The 18023-nt window shown below is 40.6% G+C and overlaps 1 protein-coding gene across 12 annotated transcripts in view; it reads right to left on the bottom strand.

Annotated features, from left to right (window-relative positions):
- Positions 1-18023, bottom strand: part of ANK3 (ankyrin 3) — a 670144-nt gene that overhangs the window by 126088 nt on the left and 526033 nt on the right. For all 12 annotated transcript variants that reach the window (XM_032842405.1, XM_032842415.1, XM_032842423.1 and 9 more), the window contains 5 exons: positions 14461-14658; positions 9181-9279; positions 1268-1366; positions 1078-1176; positions 235-330 (listed from right to left, as the gene is read on the bottom strand). In XM_032842405.1, coding sequence (XP_032698296.1) covers positions 235-330; positions 1078-1176; positions 1268-1366; positions 9181-9279; positions 14461-14658 — 591 coding nt within the window. The remainder of the gene's footprint in view (positions 1-234; positions 331-1077; positions 1177-1267; positions 1367-9180; positions 9280-14460; positions 14659-18023) is intronic.

Raw genomic sequence — 18023 nt, 5'->3', positions numbered from 1 at the left:
AACACTCCATAGCTACTAATGCAACTTTTAAGAAGGTATTTTTTAGTGTTTAGCATCTCAATATCAGAAATGAGAGTGGCTATGCTGGCTGTCGGCAATGAGGTGACAGTATTTGGACACACGGTGCTTAGTCTGTGAATGGGAGGAAAGTGGGTTTATCTCCCAAAGGCCCCAGAAAATCAACAGCGTGAGAGCAGGCACTCAGGGTGACGAGGTCCGGCATCTGCTACTTACAGTCGTGGTCATGGTTTCCTCAGTCACTACCTTCAGGGTGTCGACCACTGAGATGTAGCCAAGCCTCCGGGCAATGGCCAGGGCAGTGTTCCCATTCTGGCAAGAGGGAAACGAGGACAAGGAATTAAGAAGTCATTCCCCGTGTCTTGGTGACTGTGTGTTCCCACACGTTTCATCCATACTAAACAGAGGGTGAGTGTCTCATTGGTCCCACCCACTGTCCTACACAAAACACTACTTCATTAGAGACATACCTTGCACAAAACCCATCTAACCTGTTCCCCCTCACACGGCAGACACTTGGCTGTTACCTATGGAATCCAAGAGGCTTTTTAACATTGTAAGTCACCAAGGAGACAAACAAGTTCTTTTTTTCTATATGTATTTCCTACTAGGTGGCAGGGGATTTGTAGTTTTTTATTTCATTTTATTTTTTTTTAAGATTTTATTTATTTATTTGAGAGATTGAGAGAGCGCACACAAGCAGGGGGAGTGGGAGAGGGAGAAGCAGTCTCCCACCGAGCAGGGAGCCTGATGCGGGACTCGATCCCAGGACCCCAGGATCATGACCTGAGCCGAAGGCAGACGCTGAATGACTGAGCCACCCAGGCGCCCCAGGATTTGTAGTTTTTAAGTGTGAAACACTAATCACATCTCTGTGGACAGCTCACAATATAGCTACTGTCCTTTGGCCTGAATTCTACTGAATATTCCATTTATACCTATTAATGAAAGTAAAACAGCGACATTGGTGCATGAAGAAAAATGTAAGAAGATTCCAGCATCCAGGTCCATCTCCTCCCTCTTCCCTTAGTCTCCCTCTTCCCTTCCCTTCACTCTTACCACAGTGAGTTCGTTGGGGGAAGCATTGTTCTGAAGTAAGACATTTATTATATGCGTGTGTCCCTGCTGAGCGGCTTGATGTAATGGCGTATACCCATTCTGCAGAAGGAAGATGGAAGAAATGACTCTTACTTCCTTGGACACAAAATCAATGACTTTGGTGGTGGATACAAAGAAGAAAAGAGTTTACCTTTGTTTTGGCATTAACTTTTGCAGAATGCTGGAGCAGGAAATTAACAATCTTGATGTTTCCATAGTGGCAGCCCACATGTAAAGGTGTATATCCCATCTGTAATTACATTTTTCAGAAAAGAAACCTCATAAGTATACTTTCAGAAACAGCTATCCTAAATAGAAGCAAAAGTATTATTTAACCTGTCTGTTTGAGCTGGAATTCCCCCCCCCCACATATATACATGATGCCCTTGATATTTCCGAGCTAGTGTTTGAAATAAAAAATAATACCATGTCCCATGTAAGGAGTTATTGAATGTCCCAAAGTGTTCTCTTCTGCATCAGCTCAATTTATTCTTACACAAACTTCTTTTTTCTTTTTTTAAAAAATATTTTATTTATTTACCTGACACAGTGAGAGAGATAGTGAGAGAGGGAACACAAGCAGGGGAGTGGGAGAGGGAGAAGCAGGCTCCCCGCCAAGCAGGGAGCCTGACGCAGGGCTCGAGCCAAGGACTTCATGACCTGAGCTGAAGACAGACGCTTAGCGATTGAGCCACCCAGGCGCTCCTCACAGTAACTTTTCAAGGTAGGAAGGAAACATGGCACAGTCAACAGCCTGGGCAGAGTGATTCAGTGGCTTCTTGTCGAGGGACAGAAAGAATGTTCTGTGGACAGATGTGGACTAGGAATTATTGAACATTCTATTCTCTAAAAGCATAAAATGGTGGTAGAAAAAAACCATGAAGTGGCTAAATGATAATGCCAGGTAATAGATGATTGTCAGAACACATGACGGAGATGGGAAGTCAGAAACACTAAAGCGGAAGAGGCTGGTGGCCATTCAAGAGGTCGGAGAAGTGTGAACTTGATCCAATATACACGCTGGAGTTAAAAGTCTCCTGCTTACATAGCTAGGGTCTCATAATTTGAAACCAGCTGATTCAGACAGGACAGTAAGATGCTAAGCAAATTAATATCCACTGACCCCTGAGGAACTATAAGTTGTATCCATTAAAAATATATCTTCCATATATATAATTATATACATATACGTGTGTGTGTATAATTATTTTTTAAAACAAGGATATTCCAGATACTTTTCTAGAGGGCCACAGTGTAACAGACAGCCCCATGCAATTTTAGCATTGACAATGAATTTCTGTTTATGAGGACACTAGCAGCACCATACTGACAAAAGGGAGAGGACTGAGTTTTAAAAACATTTTCATTCTCAGTGTGTGGAGGGCAAAGGGGAATCCATGTTTTCAAGGGTCTGTATCTCATATATTATGCACTATTGTATCTTTATGGTGACTCTACGCTATAGACAGAATGTTTGTTCCTCCCCAGATTCCCATCCTGAAACCCCAATCCCCGGTGTGATGGTATTTGGAGATGAGGTCTTTGGGAGGTAATTAGGTCATAGGCAATTAGATGAAACCCCCCATAAATGGGATTAGTGCCCTTATAGGAAGAGATAGGAGACAGCTTGTCTCTCCTCTCTGCTCCCTGCCATGTGAAGGTACAATAAGGAGGTACAAGGTGGCCACGTGTAAACCAGCATGAGGTCCCTCGCCAGACAAGGGATCTGCTGGCATTTTAATCTAGGAATTCCCAACCTTCAGAAATGTGAGAAACCAGAGTCTGGTCACTCTCTGCTATTCTTGTCATAGCCGCTCGAACCAACTAAGACACACTCGCAAATGGGTTATATCTAAATTTGAAAAGAGTGTGCCCAGACCACAGCTGATGGTGGAAGGTGAAGACATCTCACCAGGATGTGCTGCCCTAAAGAAATTTACTCTGGTCAAATTCTGTCCCGCAAACCAGTCAGTGCTGCCCGGATGCCCACTGATACAGCTCGCCATAACCGTGTACGTGAGTCTGACTTATGGTCCCTGAAGTCCCTCCACACGTGGTGGAGGAGATCCTGGCTTGGTAACCAGAACTGACTGGCCAAACTTTGCAGGCTTCTTTCTTGATACTAAGGACTCAGGATATTGCATTAGGAATCAGAATGCTGCTTAGTGGAAGATGGCACGAAAACAGTTTTCTCCAATCAGTTCTCAGTACATCTAGCTTAACTGAAGTAACATTATTCCCAAATTTCATGGTAGAGGATTAATCCCCAGCTAAAAACATAGAGAAAATATTTTTGAAATCTAAATATTAAGAAACTTCTCAGATTTTTAGGGGCACCTGGGCGGCTCAGGTGGTTAAGCTCCTGCCTTTGGCCCAGGTCATGATCCCAGGGTCTTGGGATCGAGTCCCGCAGCGGTATCCCTGCTCAGTGGGGGCCTGCTTCTCCCTCTGCTGCTCTCCCTGCTTGTGTTATCTCTCTTTCTCTGGCAAATAAATAAATAAAATCTTTTAAAAAATAAAAAAGAAATAAAAATTAAATAAAGAAACTTCTCAGGTTTTCAGTCAGTGTGCCTAACTAAGCAATGATGCAACAGTTTCAAAAGGCTATTGTGCTAAGTATACTAATTAGATTTTTTAAAGAAATCGAATCGTGTTAAGAATCTTAATGCACAGTTTCTACTTATCCTCATAGCTTTCCATCTCATTCCTAGTTAAACCCTAAGTCATTATCATGGACTATGCGACCTGTCCTATCTGGTCCCTTCTCTATACCCCCTACGCATTAATTCTCTGAGCTCATTCCTACTAATCTCTTCCTTGTTTGTTGCACTCGAGGACACTGGTCTTCTTGCTGTTCCACAAGCATTAAAGTATTTTATTAAAAAATACATGTGCACAGCCAAGAAGATTTAGCTGGCATTTAGAGAAATGAAATTGGGGCTCTTCAATTCATTGAGGCCTAGAAAATTACCACATTAAATGGCACCTTGCACATATATGCTGAAACAGATGTGATTTGAGAAATTCTTTCTATCTAGCAGCAATCGATTTTGGAAAGACCAACTATTCTTTCTGGAGTGGCTAGGAAGTAATCACAGTTCCGGTAACTGAGCAGTCTCTGCCTCTTTTTCCACTGTTGCCTACTTAGACCGTCCTTACGAGCGGGGTTTGTCTTCTCCTTTAGGCAATACTGAAAGGCTGTATTTGTGTAGAAAGAGCTAACAGGTGCAGATGGAGTAATCAGGCTGGTGTTTCTGCTCTATGCTGCCACAGGACCGTAACTTATTGGGTTATAGTTAAGCACATCCCCACACAAATGGTTTGAGAGAGAGGGAGTAGGAAATCCAGACTTACTCCCAACCTCCTAAAATCTCTTGTCCTCTAGGAGTCCATGCTTGGCTTTCCTTGCACTTAGCATAGTTTTCCTCAGTGAACACACCCACTCACAGCTACGACTACTCCTTGATTTTATTTATTTCAGGTAAACAACTTTTTGTCATTTATATGTATTGATGCTATTGCTTTAAGGAACATCTTTCTATTGTCACAGGTTATATGAAATAATACTTGATAATACGGCAGGTAAAGATCGATAAAAAATTGTAAGATATTATCTCAAGTAACTTTTACAAAATTTTAGTTTGGTATAACTAATTGAAATCGAAAAAGCGCATTTCATAGCAAACAGGAATTCTCCCCTAGAGAATAAACTCTGAAAATAAACTCTCAGGACTTAGTTTCTTGAAAGTAGTATAGTCGAAAATCTCAACATACTAAAAGAAAAAAGAAAGTTGAACATTTCCCTCTGTAGTTTCTTGTTTTATTGTTTACCTCCAAAATTAATGTGGGAATAAACTGGGGGAGAAAAACAAGCAAAATATCTCAGATATTATAGAAGAGTCAAAGTGAATGAATATTTTCAAAATGATAGGAGAAAAATAAGTAAATTGCCATCTCTATCTCTAATGTAGCTTATCCCACTTCTGATGCGTCTTGTAATTTAACCTCTTCTCTTTCTCCGGGCACCTTGCTCTCAGCGGACAAATACATTTACATATTTCCAATCTTAGAAAACAAAAACACCTCTTCCAAATATGTGTCTCTTTTTCTAGGTCTAGATTCTTCCAAAGCGAATCTTCTTGAAAGAAGGCATCTTCACTCACTCTTCCTTCCCCACCCCCCTCCTCCCATATTCCAGGGGACCTACTTTCTAATCACCCCAGTGCCAACCCAGTGACATGCTTTAGTACTTCTCTCGCCCGATGCACCCTCCTGGTTCATGACCTGGCGTCCACGTCATATTCTTTCCCGATCGCCTTTCTACTCTTCGCTAGGCCTGCTTCTACCTCCTTCATCCCCTTAAAAATATTATTGACCCCAGGGGGTTGGGCTTTGATTTCCTCCACGCTGTTTCTCAATGATCACATCTGCATTCCCAGCGTCACTTAACACAACCATTCTGACAACTAACAAATCAGGACCTATAGTCCAGACGTCCATTCTATACCCTAGAGCCAAAACTTTAGTCATTTACTGGATTTTTCCACCTAGATAGCCCCTAGATCATCTGATATACAACACACCCAGTACGGAACTCTTGGTCTTCTTTTCCCAGCTAGCTTCTCTCCTTTATTTCCAGTCTCCTTGAATGGTACCTGTGCTCACCCAGTCACAGGGCTCCCGTCCTTTGATGCATTTGAATTTCTCACTTCTACTCATGTCTTATTGTTCATACTTCTTTAAGTAGTATTTCTCCAATTTCTCTCTTGTTCACCAATTTCCCATCTGCCCCTAAATGAAAGCCCTCTTTATTCTCCGTCTGGACCTTGGCAGTGGCCTTCAACGGCCCCCGCTCCAAACTCCTTTGACCGACTCGGTCTCCGCACAGTCTCCTGAGATCTTTCTAAACTGGATGCCTGATCTTATGATGCTTCTGTTTAAAACCTTCCAAGGCTTCCCAGTGCAAACAGAATGAAAAGCTGAACTTGCTCAGCCTGGCACATTAAGGCCCTCTGAAATCTTAATTTTCTAGCATGCCCCCCACCGTTTTCTCTTGTTTCTGTGAGACTGAACCAGTTACACCTCCCTTCTACACTCCCCACCTTTGTAAAATAATTCAGTTCATGCCAATAGTTCTTAAAATTATTTATTTATATATGGGATCAAAGTCAGATTTCATACCAATTCACTGTGTGACCTTGTACAAGTAACTACTTTCCGTGCCTCCATTTCCTGATCGGTAAAATGGGGACACCAACTTCACCTACCTTCTAGGGTTGTTGTAAGAATTTAACCAATTAATAAAGGTAAAGCATTCAATACCTGACACAGAGAAGATGGGTAATATACTTTGCTATTATTACATTATTTTATTATTTTTATTGTCACATATCTTCCTTTCTAGACTATAAGTACTATGAAGGCAAAGGAATAAATCACCCTGTTAAGAATTTGGCAACTAGTAGGAGCTCTAAAAATGAATGTGAAATGAGTATCAAATTTTTTTTTATTATTTTACACACGTGTAAAGAAATACAACTTAACTATTAATTTGTAATCAGTACCACTGAGAATCAATGTATTTTGGGTGTCTAAATTAATCTTTTAAAAACCAAAAGGAGTAGCTTTATTTCAGTGGAACCACACTGAATATTAAACCCTGTGGCCAGCAGGACAAGTTAGTCTGATCTGATTCAGCAAGACTCAAATACAGAGTTGGAGGTGTAGAAGGTCAGCAAGCCAGTGGGAAGGCTGGGAAAGCTGTTAGCAGGATTTTCTGGTCTTTTCCCCAAAACAGAGAAGAGCTCTCAATGTTCTCATGATTGCTATGCTTCAATTTAAGCCAATGAATTGGACAGTACCATATATTACACCTGTCGGCTGCTCAGAGATCATCTTCACCAGTAAGAATCTGGAAGTTCATAGAACATAATAAATTCCTTAGTCACAAGATTAGAAAGCAAGCCCCCAAAACCCATCTCTTGCCCTTCTGCTCTTCTCAACAAGGGGACAATCGCAGCCTCAGTTTTTTGGTTGCTGTGATCTTTGCTGAGACGAGAAAGAAAGAGAAAAGAATTTGTTAAGAGGCCGGTACCTTGCGAAGTGCGTCACTTGTCAAGGGCAGGAAAGGGAACACGCTTCATAAATACTACACCAAGGGAAAAAACGATTACTGAACATGACCTGAGGTGGGCTGAGTTAGGAGAAAACGCTAGTAGAGGCCCAAGACTCTTAAGCCCAGGGGCCCTGTCCGCAAGAAGGTTCACAGCGCCGTGTCCTGCCTCCCAACATTCCCCCGAGGACCGCTGCCACACTTCCTGACCGAATGACGGGGTACGCCTCAGATGTGCAGGGACAGAGGCATACCAAGAAACTTAACCCTGTTTAGGACTCCTAGAATTTTTAATCTATAAAGGGAAAGATAACCAAAAAAAAAGTGTTTAAGTCTGTGTTTGTGTGTGTAAATAAAACAATACAAGGTGAATATATGTACCTTTAATAAAATACGGAATAAGAAGATAAATCTAAATTCAGTCTGATGCTTTTTATTTTTGGAGAGCGAGTGCATGAGCGAGAGACAGAGAGAGAATCTTAAGGAGGCTCTAGCACAAAGCCTGACGCAGGGTTCAATCCCACAACCCTGAGACCATGATCCGAGCCAAAATCAAGAGTCAGACGCTCAACCAACTGAGCCTCCCAGGTGCCCGTAGTCTGATTCTTTTTTCAGAATTAAAAATGCTTTTATTTTCAAAATGGAAAGTAACAAGAAACTACTCAGCTGCTACCAGGGCCTTTACCACTAAATACTCAGCTACCTAGGGAAGCAGTCAAGGCTAAGGACAATGAGATTTTTTTTTTTTTTTAAATGGGGAGGAAATAGAGTAAAGGTACTGCTGAGCATCCTGTCTACAGAGTGAGGCCATGGAGACTGCAAGGGCACAGAAATTCCAGAAAGGGAATTACCTACCCCACTTTCCCCATTCTACCTAAGGTTGTCCTGGCCAGGGACGATGACACTTGCTTTACCATTTTAACACAGAGTTCAAAGCACAGAAAGAATCGTGCCTGGTCAGATCTCCTTTAGGCAGCTCCTTCTCAACAGAACACAGTATGGGTGGTGGAGCCACAGCCCCAGAGAGCCAAACAATGAATGTCCCAGGGGTGTCGTCTACTCGGGCTTCTCCCTCTGTGTTTATCCGGTAAGTCTAGTCTGACTCTGATGTCTGAATACCTTCTTACTTGGCGAATTCCTAGTGATACTTCTATATTTGTTAATATCTTCAATATCAATAACCTCAGAATCGATCCACAGGGTACCCAAGATGTTGCATGCACAGTATTTAATAAGCATTCGTTTTTGTGTCAAAAATAGGATACACAGAAGGAAATGGGAGTTCTATTTTAGAGTAGATAAAACAAGTTTGCCATGAAGTACCAAAAGAGAATCTCAGAGAAAAGAGATTAATATGAAGTCTATCTCGGATGAAGACACAAAACATCCATTTTTCTTATCTGAGTTTGAAATTGTGGCATTATAGGATACTGACCCGTATTTTTTTTCTTTTTGAAGAGAGCTATTTGTCTGAGAGAGAGATAGATACTCACAACCACACAAGCCATAAGGAATGTAGTGAGTGAATAATAACTGAATAAAACTTACTTTATCCTTTTTTATAGACTATATCCGAAGAAAGTCAAAGGTCACAAATCACTGATAAATTTCTCTGTATGCATTAAGTCAGTCACAAAAGCCAAGAAAGGAACAAGATTTTACACTCTGCCCTTAAAGGACAGATCTGTTGTAACAACATCAATAGTTCTAACACGGATGGGTATCTACAGGCAGCTAGGATAAAGAGCCTAGGCCACCAAAGACAAAGGCATCTGGGACACTGTCACCTGAGACTTCAGTGTCCCTTGCACAGATGCATGTTTGAAATACGATGTATAAGAGATAGGATGGAAAATCTGTCTCCCCCCCTCCGACCCGCCCCTATCAAATTTTCTGTTTCCATATAGGAGTCACTAAGTGACACTTTATATGAGCACATTCTTTTTGTATACCTTTGTCTGGGCATCCACGTTTGCCCCTTGGTTTACGAGGACTTCGGCCACATTCACTCTATCTTCTTGAGCAGCCAAGTGCAGCGGGGTCAGGCCACTCTGCGAAAGAGTCAAAGTACAGTCATCTTAGAGAGCGGAGTGTGGCACACACAGGCATGTTCGAGCAACAATTTAGGAGTTCTAGGAGAGGATACCTAGAATTTGCATGCTAAAAAATTCTGCAGGATAAGCTTACATATTAGCACCGGGGCAACACTGTTACCTGCAGGCTTCATGAAAAATTTCACACACCCTCAGAAGTGGAGGGGTGGCCGGAACCTTGTGTCCTCATCACAAACTCAGCAATTATCAAGGTTTTCCTACATTTGCTTCATCCAGCCCTACTTCCTGTTCATTCTTTTCTTTGTGGAAGCATCTGAAGGCAAATCCCAGACATTATATCATTTTCCTACTACATACTTCAGTGTTCATTTTTTTAAAACTAGAGCCTTTTAAAAAAAATGACATAAAATGATATAATGTCTGGGATTTGCCTTAAGATACTTCCACAAAGGAAAAAAAAATTAAATGAAGAAACAAATGAAAAGCAGAATCAGGCCTGTAAATACAGAAAACCAACTGCTGATTGCTGGAAGGAAGGGGGATGGAGGGATGGACGACATGGGTGAAGGTGAGGGGGAGGTACAGGCTTCCAGTTATGGAATGAGTAAGTCATGGGGATAGAGCGATGATACTGTCAAAGTGATGTGATGGGACAGAGATGGACAAGTTCACTACACTTGTAGTGAACACAGCACAATGGATAAAGTTGTCAAATCACTAAGTTGCACACCTGAAACCAAGGTAAGACTATATGTCAACTATACTAAAAAAAATGAGTGAGTAAATAAGTATTTACCAACCCCATCACCGGAGACTTTTTTTTGCAAAATTATGCAGGAATTTCAAGACCTTATCATTGGTACTGGCATTAACAAAAATTATTAAAAGAAAAATTAGTTATAAATTAAATATGACAAAAATGTTAACATTATTAGTTTCAAATTAAATATGATAAATTAATATGTGATGATAGCATTTTCTCCATCAAATATTAATACCCAAAGCTTATAAATATGTTCTGTATGTTGCTTCTGGGTAGGAAATACAAAAATGAATGCTATCTTATGAGAATTTCCAGGTCATTTAGATGGCGTATGTGTTTACTGAGACTGAATATTTGAAACCGAGTCTACCACAGAATAAGCAGACTACCTGGCTGTTCCAATGGCCAAGGAAATAATCACCAAGACTATACTCTGTTTTAAAAATCCTCTGTTGCTGTTAAAGTGTCTTTTCATGAATAATACTTAAGAGAAAGAAACTTGGTGTTAGTGCTTCCAGACTGTTTTCTTTCCCCTAATATGAGCACAGAAGTGAATCTCTGCGTCCTGGAGGCCTCTGTCTCCTCCTGCAGCAACCGTGCAGTGAGAGCCTCAGGGGTCCTATCTGTCAGAGGACAGGAGTGTATCAGATGCAGCAGCAGCAAGGGCACAGAGCCCTCGAGATGCTGAACGTTATTTAGTCAGGGGCTGATCTGACTGATCCCAGGACTCAGGAAGAGTCACTTGCTCTTGACTTTTCAATAATGTTTACAGGATTAGGGAGGAAGCCCACTCAAACTGAAAAAAAAAAAAAAAGAAAGAAAGAAAGAAAGAAAATATGGAAAGGAGGGCTGATACATTCGACTGAAATCCAAGAAAAATAAGCTGGGGCCAAAACCGGTATCATGCAAACACTGACATAATCTGAAAGTCATGTCCCCTATTCTACTTCATTGATTTATTAAGTTTTTATTTTACTTCCAGTTAGTTAACACACAGTGTTCTATTAGTTTCAGGTGCACAAGATAATGATTCAACACTTCCACGCATCAGGTGGTTCTCATCATGACAAGGGCGCTTCTCAATCCCCACCCCTAGTCCCTCCCATTCCTCCACCCCATTCATGTTCTATTTTAGAGGCAACAAATATTTTTAGCCATAATATTTTGTCAAAGTGTCATGGTCACCTATGCTAAGTTAAAGACTTTCCAAAACTTCTGAAGATTCTTTACTGAGTGGTTCTCAACAAAGTTTGGGGATGTCTTCTGGCACGTGCCCTACTCTCGCATCCCCCAGTCTGTGTTCACGCTGCCCCATGAGCCCCCCACTCTATTTGTGGCACGGAGGCACTCACAGCTCTCTGGGCTTCTCTCTCCTTCCTCGCCTCTCAAAGGGCTCATTGTTCCATTTATGTGCGTGTCTTCTATGTGCTCACCTCTATTAAGAGCATTATAACCCTGCATTGAAATTCTGTTTTCTTGTCTGTCTTCCTCACACCACTATGAGCTTGTTGAGGCAAAGCTGTACCTTTAATCTTCACGTAACCAGTGTCTAGCATCCAGCCCATACTAGGATCTACTAAATAATTAAATCAGAAGAAAGAGCAATCACCTTTAGGTAAAATAGGATAAATAAAAACTTTTGTTTATCTTCATGATTTCCATTGAAAGATTTTTAAAAAAATAGTGTGATGGTTAAAACAACCCCATTTGACTTCTGAAGCTACCTGCTAACCTTTTATAAGGTTTCAACCATTGCTCATTTTAAAAAATGGCATTTACTTGGAAAAAGAGACCACCACCAACTCAGAATATCAACAGGCCTGTTCAATATTCCATTAGTGGGACAAAGGAGCTACTTGTGGTCTGCAAAATCCCAAATGGGAAGGTAGGTAAGAACATCAAAAGCAAAAGCAAGGCAAATCAAATGCTAACACTTCGTCAGTAATTGGGGTTCATTGGCCTCTTTTCCTTAAAGTGACCAGGAACTGCTGGTGACCAATAATAAGGAAGGAACAAAGTGAAAACAATGAAGTATTTGGTTCAACACCAATTTTCACAAAAGCTACATCTTTCTTTTAATATTTATTTTTTAGCAAGGGCATGGAGTCTAGCGTTGAGTGGGAGTTGGGACGGGTAGGTGTTTAAAACTTGGGCAGTTCAGGACAAATTGACAGAGAATTCTCTGAGCTCCTTATTGCATAATGAAGTTCTACTCGTGTTCTGTTTTCATCTCAAGGCTTATTTAATACTTTCTAGAGAACACGGCAACGGAGAAAGGAAGCAAAGATTTACAAATGCCTTCCCATTAGATCATTTCTAGGTGCTGTGACGTTCTTGCACGTTCCTCGAGCACAGTGCGCTCATGGGAAGCTACCTGATCCACTTTTTAAAACTTCCCTGGAAGGATTTCTGCTGATGTTGAGTTTTTTCAGGAAGGTGGCTGACAAGGTGCAGGTTGCCTTGGTTACCCACGTCACGTGCGCCTCAGAATTCCCTCGCTGATGTCCAGTCTCCCAAAGCAAACGCTGAGAAATGCTGAAGTATTTCCAGTCTAAAAATTTCTGTGACTCTAAGGCTGGATATATGCTGCAACTAGCTGACTGGAGTATTTTATTTATTTATCTATCTATCTATCTATCTATTTATTTATTTATTTATTTAGACTGGAGGATTTTAAGGAAAAAAAAAAGTCACACTGAACTTTGGTATCAAATCTAAACATTTACCTATGAACCAATTCTTAAGGCCTACATTGTCTCTGAGAGAATTAGTGAGCTATAGTATTCTGGGCTCTTAAAATAAACTCAGTGGATGACAGAATGTACTTCATTTGGAGAAGACCAGGTCTTCTATCTCATTAAAACAAGTTGAATTTTGTAGGAGATTATTGTAAGCCTGGTCTCTATGTTAGTATTCCAACACTCAAAACTCAAAAGCTCAAAAAAAAAAAAAAAATCCTGCTAATGACTATTGAAATTGTTCTGTGATTCTTATTAGTGCAGAGACATGCTCTCCTAAAAGGAATGTTTAAAAAGAAAGCTATGAAAAAATCAAATTGTCACACTGAAGAAATATGAAAAAAAGTGTTCGCTCTGCAACGATCACAAAGGATTTTCAAGATAATGAAACTGAAAAAAAAGGTTTCCCTGTTCTCTCATGTATGTCTTTTCAGCTACAGGATATGTTAATTTACAACCTTGGGAATTCAGATTCGTGCAGAATAAGCTTTTCCCCAAACTGTGAGAAGTCCAAAATTAAGACAACTATTCTTTTTCTGCTTAAGAAGAAAGTGCTGAATGTTATCCCAGTTAATCTTTATGACATCTCTGTGAGGTAAATATTTTGTCTTAATTTACAAGAGGACAAAACTGGAGCTCAGCGAGGTCATATAACTTGTCCAATCAAGTAAGAGTCAGGCTTAGGATTCACACCCAGGAGATTTAAAGCCTTTGTGATTCCAAAACACAGGCCACATACTGGGGGAAAAAATAAGTTACTTTTTATTTGTCATCATAAAACTCTTGCTATCTTGAAACTCTACTCCAATATCTAAGCTAAGGTTGTGTCATCACCACTGGTAGAGAAAAAGCTAGGGAGTTTGGATTATCGAGAATTTGGGGGCACTCTTGCAGGCTTTCATATTATCTGAAGGGAAGACTTAGAAACATCTGTTCTGTATTTTGAGCAGATCTCAGACTTAGGTATTGATAAACAATTCAGCAAATTTTGTATATGCAATGAGAGGTTGTAGCTTCATTAACATGTCTCTGGCCAATGGTGGGCTGGACTTTTGTTTTGCTTCACAAAATTCTTCACAAAGGTTCAGGATGTCAACTATGAAGGCAGGGGAGTTTGAAAAATTTTGGGAAACGGAGGCTCCATGCATTCCTTGAAATTGCCAATTCACATACAAAGACTAACAACCTTTCTAATCTGTGAATAAAATGGCTAGTCTTAATTTCTGTTAATGAATTCTCTGAAGGAAGCACTATTTCCAGTATCTGTAAGCTCTGACTTAAAACCAGGACAGGCAAGGAGCAGGTACCCCCAAAATGTTTGCAGGCTAAGTCAAAAGATGCAATTTACGACTTACTATTTGCTAGGTTCTGGTATGGCAACAATGTTGCTCTTTGCATTAACATTCTAACAAAATTTCATAGAATTCAGAAAAACTACATGGACTTCACTTTTAGGGCTCTATGTTATTCAATCCCAAGACTTTCCAATTATTTACCATTCTCTTACTGCTTAGCCATATTTTCTCAAAGTTTTTGCTATAATACATATTTTGGCAAACATCTTTGTGCAATATTATACTTTAAAGATCGATTTGACCTGCATTCTTCATGCTTCTTAGTGACCTTTCCGACAGGTAAGGTTCTGCTGTAGGCTTTGTAGAGAAAAACGAAGGTTACCTTATTGCTCAGGTTCACGTTAGCATTTCTGCCGAGGAGCAGGGACACCATGTCCACGTGTCCTTCCTGAGCTGCAAGATGGACGGAAGCAATTCCTTGCCGGGTAACTGCATTTGCATCAGCACCATATTCCAGCAGAGTCGTCGCTATGTCCATCTGGTTCTTTTTGGCAGCGATGTGCAGCGGCGTATAACCATTCTGTCAACACAAATCACTTGGTCACATGCCCAGGAAAGAGATAAAAATGCATACAGTGCACTCTCAAATAGTATGCTTCCCTTTCTAGTGATTTTCTTCGATGGTTTAAAAATTTGGAATCCCATAAGCAACCTGATAAATCAAGATGTGCCATTAAAGTATTGCCCTCATCCCCCACCCACATTCCTAAATCAGGAAATTATACTGCGGACAGTTTAATGCAAGCGAAACAGAGTGCCACTGGTTTTACAAAAGGAATGTAGAGTTCTTTTCTACCATGTTGGTAGGTGCTCAATAATTACTTGCTTTATTTAATTTGATAATGAGAAGAAACCCAAGTAGGAAACAACAAACAGTATGTGCATGTTCAGAGCCGTTATTCTGTCTTTAAAATATCCATAATAGTTATTTGTTGCTAATAACCTAATGTTCATGGTAGTCCAGATGCTATTATCTACTCTCATAACCCTTTTGTTTTATTATTATTTCTTCTTGAGCAGGCTCCCAATGCAGGGCTCAAACTCATGACCCTGAGATCAAGACCTGAGCTGAGATCAAGAGTTGGATGCTTAACCGACTGTACCACCCAGGCACCCTCCTCTCATAGCCCCTTTGATTGCCTCCTTTACGAAACCCTAGTTTCTATGTTATGCTTGGCTGAACTGGTTTCCCAAATAAGATACGGCTCATGTTTCTGTTTTTTGCCTCCCTCTATCAAGAATGTTTATCCCCCACCAGGTCCTCAGGGCCAGCATTTTCCAGCCGAAGCTTCAGCTCAAGGGTCATATTTTCATGAAGTGTTTCACCTCCTCCTTCCCCTTCTACACCCACTGAGCCTGACTGACTCTAATCAAAGTCTTGGAGATATTTAGTGGCACTCTTTCTTTTCCATACTTGTTTCCTCTTACTAAAACACAAATTTGTTGAGCGCACATATTGTGTCATATCTGTCTTTGTATCTCTATTAATGCCTCATGGTGACTGGTGAATCCTTAGAATGTGAGTCAGACTTACTAGAACTTTCGGAACATTCTGGGATCCTCATCTTGGCTGACCCTTGGTGCTCAAGGTAGTGGTGACCTAAATTTCTTTGGCAAACTGTTAATTAGCTGTGTTTCAGGGTCCTTCAGAGTCCTTTGCTCTGAGAAAGAAAGGTCCCCTGTGCTAGGGAGGAGACCCTGTCCTGCCTTACAGTCATTTAAGAGAAATGCAACATTGTATTTTGACTTGGGCATGACTATATATAATATATTATAAAATATGCCAATGAAAAGTTAGAATGACTTTTTTATAGAAAAGAAGCTTTAGAGAAAAAAAGATAGAATTTGTGGATTTATACTTGGGAAAATGATCCAAATCTAGACAACTATCAGTCGTACTCTTTCCAAGCAATACAGATGGGTCAGAATCAATACAGAGGACACTGGGAGCTGCTGAACCACTCACAGGCTAGCCTACTGCAATCAACCCTCATATTTTAAGTCACTAACATGTCCTAGGAGGACAGTGTTTCTTACTTGACAGACGCTCTTTTTCTAATCAACTGTAGAGGATTTAAGCTGTTGGATATCAACCCATGTGAGTGGAAATGCCGCTTCCAGACTCTTCTGAAACCACCCTCTGCCAAATGGGATGGACCAGGGTAGAAGATTTTATATCCCTATTTTTAGTTTGGACTTAGTGCCATCTGGAAACCCCAGCTGACCTGGGAAGCATTTGTCCCTCTGCACAGACACACCCTAAAGAAATTGCCTCCAGAGCCAAATGAAGAACTTTGGACTGAGCCCAACTCTACAGCGAGTGACAGGAGGGGGAGGTCTGTTTCCCTTCCATCCCCACCCCTGCATAAAAGATAAAATTCACAAAACAGTGCTAAAATAGAACATCTGATTAGTCAATATGTCTAACACTGGCTAAACAGAGTGGTGACAGCAAGATAGTCTGAGTTTAGCTTCTTACTGAGCACCTTATTTCTATTTGCTTTTGCATGGACATAACCTTCACATTAGCCACTTTTCAAAAATTGAAGGCAGGTCAGTGCCCTCTGAGAGGTGATAATCATCTTGATTACTTTTAATTCCACCCCAAAATCCAAGGTCCTAAAGAACACTAATCAAGGGAAGCTCTGGCATTTCTGTAATGCATGCTGATTTCAGACAAGCTATTCATTACTACTGAGGGTTTTATTCTGAGCGTCATACCTGAGCTACAAAGTAAAGGGGAAACAACTGGTGGTATTATTTTAGAAGGGGAAGTTCATCTCAGAAGGACTTAAAATGTGTTTTTCAAATAATAAACAAATAGTTCACCTTGAGACCTATAAGAAATTTTCTAAATTTCCTAAGTGCTTTCTAATTTCTGGAAAGCCAAATGATTCTTACCTGTCACGCTAAAGGGGACAGATACATTTATCAGAAAAGAAATAAAATAGAGATCCAACTACAGAATCATCATAGATATTTTTTCCTCTTGATATAGAGGATAAAATGCTTGCCAAGTGTGCTTTTGTATTTCAAGATGAAAACAAAAGGAAATGTAATTTTAAATGACCCAAAGTAATATATTTATATGATGCTTCATATTTTTTCTAAGAATTTTCACCATCTCTACAGTTCCACATCAATAGATACATCACACATTTTACGGAAGAGAAATATGACAAATAACAAGCTATGGCTCACTATCCCTTCCACAGGTGCCCAGGTTATGCCTGAATTCATGCCAATCCTCCTTCTAGTGCAGGGTCCTGCCTCAGGAAATAGATCCGGCTAAAATGGATTACACAAGCTGATCTCCTTTTCCAGCACCTTTCTACCTCTCCCATTACAAGATCACACTGTGTTTCTAAACTCGTGTGTGTAAGAAAATATGTTGGCAACTCTACAAAAGAGAAGAAAAGGCAAGAAAATGTCACATACCCTAAGCCAAGCACATGAATGGAGGTAGAGTTCACACTGTAGTCATTACTGTCAGACCCTCAGGCTCAAATCAGGCCTTACTGAGACTTTGTTCCTCCTTCTGCACCTCTACCAGATTCATAAATGCTAAAGCTTCCCTGGGGTATGGGAGGCTATCTGCTGACCCTGTATCATTCTCTCTCCTTCCTTAACAAAAGCGCCTTGGCACCCTGCCGAGCTGAAAAACTACATTTCCCAGCTTCCCTTGCAGGAAGAGGCGGCCAATGGGAGGTAAGGAGAAAGGGCTGGCTGGAGCTTCTGAGAATGCCCTGTAGTCCAACTTTCTTTCCAGTTTATGGCTTAAAAGAGGGCCTGGCAATCTATGCAACAACAATCTCTCAAAGGAAAGTCGAAAAAAAAATGAAAAAAAAAAAGAAAAAGAAAAAATCACCTGGAACTTTCCTTAAG

Source organism: Lontra canadensis, unplaced genomic scaffold (genome assembly GCF_010015895.1).
Source record: "Lontra canadensis isolate GAN:19392208 unplaced genomic scaffold, GSC_riverotter_1.0 scaffold3, whole genome shotgun sequence".
Classification (NCBI taxonomy): Eukaryota; Metazoa; Chordata; class Mammalia; order Carnivora; family Mustelidae; genus Lontra; species Lontra canadensis.
Note: the sequence above shows the minus strand (reverse complement) of the source record. Positions and strands in the feature narration are given on the sequence as shown.